The sequence below is a fragment of the Ambystoma mexicanum genome, chromosome 3q (genome assembly GCF_040938575.1).
Source record: "Ambystoma mexicanum isolate Mex_15411 chromosome 3q, UKY_AmexF1_1, whole genome shotgun sequence".
Taxonomy (NCBI): Eukaryota; Metazoa; Chordata; class Amphibia; order Caudata; family Ambystomatidae; genus Ambystoma; species Ambystoma mexicanum.
Genome location: NC_090926.1, coordinates 1,035,999,604 through 1,036,009,843, shown reverse-complemented (window position 1 = coordinate 1,036,009,843; position 10,240 = coordinate 1,035,999,604). Strand labels below are relative to the sequence as shown.

General features: G+C 45.6%; 1 protein-coding gene across 1 annotated transcript; it reads right to left on the bottom strand.

Moving 5' to 3' along the window:
• Positions 1–779: 779 nt before the first annotated feature.
• On the bottom strand, positions 780–1,730 carry LOC138448038 (axoneme-associated protein mst101(2)-like). The gene has a single exon (XM_069604577.1). The coding sequence runs from the start codon at positions 1,728–1,730 to the stop codon at positions 780–782; it is 951 nt and encodes a 316-aa protein (XP_069460678.1).
• Between the last annotated feature and the right edge of the window lie 8,510 nt (positions 1,731–10,240).

Sequence of the window (10,240 nt, the reverse complement as noted above, 5' to 3'; positions counted from 1 at the left end):
ACTGAGGTCATGAAGTGGGAAATCAAAGAAAATAAAGAAATCTGCTTTCCCTTGAAGGAACCGCGGTCCTTCCCTCTCTTCTCCACCTGGCCAGTAACACGTCGGCGGCTGCTTGGCCTTTCAGGATAAGGCTCTTCTCTTGGCGTGAAACTGGCATCACCACTGCTGGTGCCCTGGGCCGTCTAAGCAAGGACCCGGCATCGGACTAGTGAAGATTCCAGCATATATCGTGTGGGCTCCTTCTGGCCACCACACTTCCTTCTGCTAGCTTTCTGTTTAGCTTTCTGGCCACCACACTTCCTTCTGCTAGCTTTCTGTTTAGCGTTCTGGCCACCACACCTCCTTCTGCTAGCTTTCTGTTTAGCCTTCTGGCCACCACACCTCCTTCTGCTAGCTTTCTGTTTAGCCTTCTGGCCACCACACCTCCTTCTTCTAGCTTTCTGTTTAGCCTTCTGGCCACCACACTTCCTTCTGCTAGGTTTCTGTTTAGCCTTCTGGCCACCACACTTCCTTCTGCTAGCTTCCTGTTTATCCTTCTGGCCACCACACTTCCTTCTGCTAGCTTTCTGTTTAGCCTTCTGGCCACCACACCTCATACTGCTAGCTTTCTGTTTAGCTTTCTGGCCACCACACCTCCTTCTGCTAGCTTTCTGTTTAGCCTTCTGGCCACCACACTTTCTTCTGCAAGCTTTCTGTTTAGCCTTCTGGACACCACACTTCCTTCTGCTAGCTTTCTGTTTAGCCTTCTGGACACCACACCTCCTTCTTCTAGCTTTCTGTTAAGCCTTCTGGCCACCACACGTCCTTCTGCTAGCTTTCTGTTTAGCCTTCTGGACACCAAACTTCCTTCTGCTAGCTTTCTGTTTAGCCTTCTGGCCACCACACGTCCTTCTGCTAGCTTCCTGTTTATCCTTCTGGCCACCACACTTCCTTCTGCTAGCTTTCTGTTTAGCCTTCTGGCCACCACACGTCCTTCTGCTAGCTTCCTGTTTATCCTTCTGGCCACCACACTTCCTTCTGCTAGCTTTCTGTTTAGCTTTCTGGCCACCACACTTCCTTCTGCTAGCTTTCTGTTTAGCGTTCTGGCCACCACACCTCCTTCTGCTAGCTTTCTGTTTAGCCTTCTGGCCACCACACCTCCTTCTGCTAGCTTTCTGTTTAGCCTTCTGGCCACCACACCTCATTCTTCTAGCTTTCTGTTTAGCCTTCTGGCCACCACACTTCCTTCTGCTAGGTTTCTGTTTAGCCTTCTGGCCACCACACTTCCTTCTGCTAGCTTCCTGTTTATCCTTCTGGCCACCACACTTCCTTCTGCTAGGTTTCTGTTTAGCCTTCTGGCCACCACACTTCCTTCTGCTAGCTTCCTGTTTAGCCTTCTGGCCACCACACCTCCTTCTGCTAGCTTTCTGTTTAGCCTTCTGGCCACCACACCTCCTTCTGCTAGCTTTCTGTTTAACCTTCTGGCCACCACACTTCCTTCTGCTAGCTTTCTGTTTAGCCTTCTGGCCACCACACCTCATACTGCTAGCTTTCTGTTTAGCTTTCTGGCCACCACACCTCCTTCTGCTAGCTTTCTGTTTAGCCTTCTGGCCACCACACTTTCTTCTGCAAGCTTTCTGTTTAGCCTTCTGGACACCACACTTCCTTCTGCTAGCTTTCTGTTTAGCCTTCTGGACACCAAACTTCCTTCTGCTAGCTTTCTGTTTAGCCTTCTGGCCACCACACCTCATACTGCTAGCTTTCTGTTTAGCCTTCTGGCCACCACACGTCCTTCTGCTAGCTTTCTGTTCTTTGTGACTTTTCTTTCAGCGTGCCTCCCTCCTTCTGTACTGTGTTTTCCACTGCCTCGCTACTGTTCCTCTCCCCCTCACTTTGTACCTGCCAGTGTTTGTTCAAAGCAGTCTTCTGAGAGTTAATGACCTAATTGGAGTTAAAATCATGCTCCTTGTGAAATACAAATGTCTTATGCCTTCAGCCACTCAATTTATAAGCACTCTGCATGTCCTTCCCTGAATTCCTGTTAAAACACAGTGTTGCCAAAGCCAACAGTTTTGGTTTATGCATAAGTATTGGGCCTTTGCCAGGCACTACTATTAGGTGCCCAGGTATCCACACCATTTTGCACCTGCTACAATCAGTGGCCAGTTATCACCACTATGGCTCTGCCTGGCAAGTGCCTTTCCCATGCCTACACAAAGCCCAAACTGTTTGCATTGCCAATGCTTGTTTCTTTGGGGTGGTATGACGTCCTTTCATCGTGGGATGTTTTTTGCAGGTTTTTTACCGTGATTCTTTTAATGAAAAAAACATATCGAATTTTTAGGGGGGTAGACAAATATATATTTAAGGTGTGTGTTTGAGAATATCAAAAAAATGAAAGGGGATGGGGGCTTAGGTCAGTCCCCCCAAAAATAAAAAATAAAAAATGCAATACATTTTTTTTGTTAAAAAATCTGCGCTAAAAACCCAGGCGAAAAAACATCCCACGATGAAATGACATGAAACCCTGTGGGGTATACCCATCCAGAGGGACATCTGTAGATTCATGTTCGATTATCAGAAATGGCGCCATGTGATAATTGGGCAGGGATGCCAGTGTTTCTGGACAAAAGAGGAGAAAGGGATGCTGATGGACGTAGGCATTGAAATGATGCTCATGTTCCAGGCACTGTAATAATGTTCAGCAGGAGAGTGTTTGAGAAGCACCCTGAGAAAGGTAGCACTGAGGTCACCCTAGATCATGGGATCAAAGAATACAATTGGATTGGGAGCAGGACAGGGATAACTCGTGGCAGTTGTGGAACATAAAATCCCAGCCTTCGGACCATACTAGTCACCTGAGCCACCACCAAGCATAGGACCTGCCTCTTCTGTACCTTCCCCTAAGCTCATCTCAGCTACGCTTAGAGCTACACTCACAGCAAGACATGCTCCAGACTTAGCGCAGAAGCTGTTTGACTAGATTGGCTGCAAGGGTGGTGTTTTATTGTTGAAGATACTGCTGCACGGATGACATCCATCTTGGAACTGAGTGATACTGAGTGGGCGACTCATAATGGAGATTAGGCTGGAGCCCAGGAAAGTACCAACATAGTTACCCGGATGGAGTGAAGTTACCCACTGATTCTTAGAAAACCTAGACAGAGTTGGCATTAAGAAAATGACTGTTTGGGCTGATGGGAGCATTGTTACAATATATCAAGTGTTGTTGGATTGGATAGCCTTTAAACACGTGCTCAGAACTTGCAGTCCAAAGTCCTCCCAGCGTTATGATGGTGGATTCCGATAGGTCACCTCCTTCAATAGCGTTCACAGCTGACAGATGGGACGGCATACCAGTCGATAGTGGAAGACCAAAACTCCATCCGGGCTCCCCCAGATCTTAGAAAAAAGATAGGCTCCGTCTCATGCATATGCCAGTACAACCAAATGTGGTTACCGGGCAGTCGACGGAGACCGTTGAGGAAAATCTACTACCGTCCAATGGGATTCATCCCTTTACGCAGCCATCATTTGAGCCATTATTCCTCCTTAAAGTGAGCAAGCAAGCACTGGTCACCAGTTTTCAATTGCTAGATGCGTAATGTTCTGTTGTTCTGTATAGCCTTCAAAAGGCGTTGATACTTTTAACACCTGTCTGCAAACACTACAGGGACAAATAAAGAGTAGTAGGATTAAAACGAAGTATTGACGCGTTGACCATATTTCCTGTACTGGTGTGTGCAGACAAAGGAGCTTGTATTATTGCCCCATTCGTCTTGCCCCTTGCTGCTGAGGCTTAAGCTATGCAGGACAGCGCTTTAAGCATTTTCGCTCCAAAAATACTAGCTGCATTCCGAAAGGTTTCAATGCCAAGTTGGAAGAGGAAAGACACAAGGAAGAGCAGAAAATGGAGAACATTCCCTACACTACAAGTGCCTGATGGGACTGTGACATCTGAGGTCATAGGAAGTGGGAAGGGTCTGAAGGACCTGGCTCTGACCTGGAAGGAGGGAAGCAGCCCCATGTTATTTTAAGTTTTTAGAAAACATGGGCCCTTGTACAGCGAGTCCCAGAATCTGGAAACTGGAAACTGGAAAAGAACAATCATTGGACGTCTCCCAGTGTCATAAGGATTTCCCGGTTCAATTGGAACATGTGGTACCCTCAGTCAGACACCTAGGGGTGAAGGAGACATTGAAGAGCCCTACTGCCCACTTTCGCTGACCTCCAATTGCTGTAGTAGTTGGCAAATTCTGTAGGCCCCGCCTGACTTGCCAAACCTCTTGGAAGACAGAATGTAACACAAAGGTCCCCCACCAATGAACCTTATCAGTTTGTTTTGGTGCCACACGTGACGGTGGGGATGGACTTTGTCATTTCAATGGATCTTTATTCTGCAAACAATTATCTCCTTGTGGATTATGCCACATGATTTGCAGAAAGTGTACTTCTCATGAACAGTGGTATCTTAAGTCCTGCTTGGCATATTAACCCATATAGGATTCCCCAAATAGGTTGTCTCTGAAAAGGTTCCCAACTTCATGTCTGCCTACATGATGGTAATGTGCGGCACATGTTGAGTGGCTTGCAAGCTCCCCACCTCTTACCATCCACAAAGAAAGGATTTGGTGGAGTGGTTCAACCTGACTACAAAGAGCATGATAGGTGTCGTTGACACACCCTTATAGAGAAAGTGTGGTACCCTCTTACCATGCCTCCCATTGAGTTACAGTTAAGTAAAGAGAAAGGGGCAGAGGTCAACAATGTAAAATTCCTACCTCGTCGACCTGTGTGCCGTTCCATGCCCTTAGTCCAAAGGGATGGAAATGTAACCTCGGTCCCTCATGCATGATGGGGCAGACTATATCCCAAGACTATGTGGGAAATGGACTAGCTAATGAGGAAAGTGAAGATGACTCTCTGGTTCCTCCAGAAATGATCAAACACTTGGCTACTCACAAAGCAACCATGAGCAGTTAATGGGAAAGTCTGGAGGTGTAGAACATTGAGGCACTTAGGCTTGGCACTTCAAAGGACAAATGGTCTGAACTCTATATCAAAAAAGTTTAGTGTTGTGAACAAAGTATCTAGGATCCCATTGGATGTCCCACATAAATGGGCCCAAATCAATCACGTGAAAATATAGAGCTGCTTTCTATAGCAGATGAAGAGGTAGAAAGGTAAGATCAGCCCCTTTGCATATAATGATGAATCTATAGATACGTGCCACTCCACCCCGGGCACGCATGGTGCAGCAGCGCAGGGCTTTGCTTCAGCATTTCTTCTCACTTTTCTCCCTGTCACTGGATCTAATACATTGGCATACCCACAAAATGGACACTGGTGTCGAACGGTACAGCCTGTCAGACAAGGTTTGCCACAGGATGCACGCTGTGGTAAAACCAAAATAAGAGAACCTAGGACTGATTGTACCCTCCAAAATTCCATGGACTTGCCCGGTCATACTCGTGATCTTGAGTTTTCACATTATATGAAATTAGTGTGGGTGGACAAATTAAAAGAGAGGAAGAAGTTATGGTGGGCTATGTATACTGGTTAAAACACTTGGAGAGTGTGCAGGTGGTCCTGGCAACTCCGGTGGCCTTTATGCTGGTGGTTAAAATTTGTAGACCAGGTCAAGTGGACCTTTTAGTGGTACATTTCTATAATGGTGCCCACAAACAACATGCGAAACATTGTCTAGGTGTTCTAGACCATGTGTCGGAGGAACTTGTTGTACGGTTCCCCATGGGCAATATGTGTTGGATACTTGGAGGAGATTTTGATGCGAAGTTGGGGAGTGGCCCGCTGGATAATTTATATGACAACACAGAAGGTGCTGTGGCAGGGATACCTCCACCCACCATGATAGAAACCAGGCTTTGTGTGGAAGGCTTGCACCCTTGCCACTATCTCTATGAGTGGGGATTAGAATCCACAAATGGGCGGTTGGTCAGGGATATTCCCGGCAGAGCTAGTTTTCCGTCAGCAATATGTAGCTCCACAATAGATTATTTGTGTGTTCCGGTTATGCACTGGGGACTCATAAAAGGGTTTTTGGTATTGGTTGATATTTGCAGCAATCGTGTTCCCATCAAACTACGTATGAAGCCCACTGTAGGGGCAGACACGTTGAACCAAGCTTATCCACTGGAGGTATCCCTCCACACTCCAAGGGCCTTGCAGGCACTCACTTCAGAATGAGTCCCGGGAGGATAGCACAGCGGCAGCGTGCGCGTCTTGGAAGCAAGACGACACAAAGCAACAACAGGTTCGATCCCCGGGTCCGTGCTTAGAAACCTCTGAGTGTTTAAGCGCGTTATAAATACGTGACAAAGAAAAAACACAATTACACAACTAAGAAAAACTAACAATTCCTGTAACAGCGCCTCGATGCCTGCGGGCTGTGTGAGCGCTTTATAAATGAAAAATAAAAAAAGAATATGCCGTCTTTATGGAGGTCCTGCATCTGGTTTGTAAATGCAGCTAAATCGGCAGTGATGTCTTGATGTCTTGTTGGAAGGGGAGTCAAAGGATTAATCACAGGGCCGTGCATGGTAGGAACATTATTATCCCCAGGGTTGACCACTTTTACTTGGGCGTTAGATTCTCTGCAAACATGGGTGCAATAGCATACGTACATAAACATGCATTGCAGTTCAAGCAGGCTCTGGGTGGGGTCACTAGTGCCATGTACATGTTTAAAGCAAAGCCAATAGCCCCCCCTGCTTCAGTTGTACAAGGGAAAAGCAGCTTCAGTTGCTAAATTTGGGATGGAGCTCTAGGGTTACTCCAACGTTAGCGCGGTCCAGATCCCGGAGAACCAATTCCTGAAAAACCTGTTGGGGCTTGCAACTTCTGCCCCAATTTTGGAGTGTTGATGGAATTGGGTTGTACTCCAATTGGTGAAACTATTTCCTTGCAGCCAGGATTACACTGGTTTATACTGTGGGGTAATAGTAGGGCGACACTCACTCAGGAACGGATCACCTTCCTAATAGTCAAGGACACAGGAGATAAGATCCCGTGGTTGCCCGACATCAGGAAGCAGCTGAGACAGAAAACCTGCACTCATCTGTATCCACCCACTAGTGTGCTCTCCAGGGGAGAAATCAATCAATGGAATGCTTGTTTCTCTGTGACGTGCACCTGAATAGAGAAAGCAGTGAAATCAGGAAGCCAAAAAAATCAAGGGTTGATGACTATTATGTCTCTGGGAGTTCAGCATTACTTATATGGGCAGAATTCCCCAAGGATCGTGTACTTGTATCAAAGGCAAGGTTTAACTGCATCCCGCTAAAGGCTGTGGTGGCAGCATGGGCCGGGGGTGCGGGAGGTGCTGACAGATCTTGCCCAACTTGTAAAGCCCCATACGATTACATGGCACATCTCATTCTCTTTTGCCCTGCATTTGCGCGGGCGAGAAAACGGCACATACGACCACTACTATGCAGGGGTCAAGTCCTGAAAAAATAAAAGTGGGGCGACTCATCAACAAATGCAATGGGATGTGACGTCGCGAGAAATTGGTATCAGGGCATAATATCCCCATATATATGGTCGCCGTAAATAATATCGCCGGGAAAATGTTGTGGCGATATTATATGGGTGACCATATATATGAGGACGGGGGCAAAAAAAAAATGTTTTAAAAAAAAAGAAAAAAAAAAGTTTGGAGGTTGCGGGGGTGTCCCCCGCATGTTCCATGCAATAATGTCACCACAAAAAACGGCAATTTTTCGGCGAGATTTTTGCATGGCGAGATTTTTGTGGCGACATTATTACATGGAACCAGAAATTAGGGTATCAAGGTGAAATGTGCAGATTTCATTAAATTGGCTTTGCATAACCACCCACATTGCACAGGACGAATGGCATTTGCCTTTTATAAAATCAACACACACACAAAACCAAGAGAGGCTATTTTCTTCTAATAGTCTTTTTGAAAACATTAAAAGGGGTGCATGTTTTAAGATCCAAGAACCAATACAAATGTTTTCCCCGGAACATGCAATACCGAAAAGAGGCATTTCACCTTTAGTTGTTTGTTATTTTTCATCAGGTTACATAGTGCAGTGGTGAAGTGTCCGCCACTTAATAATGTCACCACAAAAATATCGCCATGCAAAAATATCGCCGAAAAATGGCCGTTTTTTGTGGTGACATTATTGCATGGAAAATGCGGGGGACACCCCCGCAACCCCCAAACTTTTTTTATTCTTTATTTTTTAAATTTTAAAAAAAATGTTTTTCCCCTGTCCGCGTATATATGGTCACCCATATAACATCGCTGCGACCTTTTCCCGGCGATATTATTTACGGCGACCATATATATGGGGATAATATTACCTGATACCCCTGCAAGCATGACGAGGTCGGCTTCAATTCAGAAATCCAAAGAATACATTCAATATTTCACATTTTAGCTTGGGGGAACTGAGTCCACCCTCTGAAAGAAGTGGATGGACTCCGTCCACCCGCGTGCACCCTCGACTTGAGCCCTGCTACTATGGGAAATGGGTGTGTTGAAATATGGGCAGCTATAACTTCCCTGTAATGGGCAAACTCACCACAAGTTGGCTGGTCACTACTTTCGTATTTAAAAATAGCACTCTGTCGAAGGAAACGACTGCTTGATACATCACCCTGATAATGTGTTTTTATATATTGATCAATGAACTGAACCCGTAATGTATCTCTTGTCTTGTCTGTTGTTTGTCTTTTTTGTGGTTTTGATTTGGTATGTTTTTATTGTGATTTAATTGTATGTATTTTGTAATGGTTTTATGGATGGTTTAATATGCAAATCCGAATGAACCTGATGATGATGATTATATATGGACTACCGCCTGCCACATTCCATCATGGAGACAGAGGATAGGTCCATGCCATTTGCTTGTTGTTGTAAATGGAATTTAAATATTAGGGGTTACATGGCTCCTGAGTAAGTTCAACTTGGTTTGTAGCTACTGGAAAAAATTACAATAACCTCGATGCCAGAACGAAAACATCATTCTCGACTCCACAAGGAAAATACCACCTCATGCATTTTAAATTAAAGGATATACTGACCACTTCCCAGCAGTTGCTTATTAAGGTCCTCAGTGGTCTGAGTGGCTTCTGATCACCTACCTGGAAGGCAGACAAGTGTATCATGACAGCTAGGCTTGCAATGCGCACCATCTGCAGGTGGTCTTACAGGCTTGGTGGCATTTAGAGGTCACCTTCAAGGCAAGTGCCAGATGAAGCCGAGGACCATTGTATAGCCGGACACGCAGGCGAGCAGAGGGAAGAACCTGGCTTTTTGGGATCAGATTCCAGTTGTATTAGATTCAGAACCAGCAAGGACACAGATACAAGGTTCAGCCTTTCTGGGTCTCACAATGAATGACTACAACTTCATAGATCATGTACAGGACCACAGTCGACCCCCGGCAGAATCGACACCCCGAAACTATCCATTGTTGTGAAGGGGGCTGACAGATTCCTGATGGACGAAGACACTTTAAAAAGAAAGCTCTATCCGAAGCCCCCATACTAAAATCTGATCTTGGAGATGAGTTCAACATGCAAATACTTGCCTATGACTTCAGTTTTTAGTCACCCCCTGTAACCACAGAATAAAAAAAGGGTAAGGAAAAGGCAGAGGTTTTCATCATCACGTGAAGCATTTCTTGGTAGATGAATCCTGCAAGAATGCAGAAATAAGGATTCACTATAATTTGGGCACTTAGGAAATTCCGTTCATAAATGGTTGGGGCCAATCCTGGGTCTAGATGGACCATAAACCACGGACATGGCTAAACGTCCTAAAGAAAGTGCACCTATGAAATGATGAAACTATGTGTGCCAAGAGCCAACAGGGAGAGGAATCCTGGCTATGCAATGCTACAAGATGGATGTGCAGTGCCAATGCCACACTCAGACATGGCGAACCCAAGATCTGCCAGGACTATCCTCATTCTCTGTGCATTACTGTTTCGATTCAAGTGGACTTTCATGTGCAGGTTTGCGCGCAATGGAAGTCAGAGTACTATATTTGGTCATTAATGTAACCTGCGGGCTAAGCATATAGGGTTCCTTCTGGAGTGCTCATTCCTACCACCCTGAAAGATCCAAGTAGCATTGCTGTTTTAATTTCCAAAGGTTGCACCTTGACATTCAACTTGACGTGAGAGGGTGAGCACAGAAGGAATGGGACTAAGAGTATTTTGACTTTGGCCCAAAGACAAGCCCCCTTCTTCCCAAAGAAACCTTT

What these genes read in the sequence shown, in the direction of transcription:
- LOC138448038 (XM_069604577.1), bottom strand. Translation starts at nt 1,730, where the DNA reads ATGAGGTGTGGTGGCCAGAAGGCTAAACAGAAAGCTAGCAGAAGGAAG.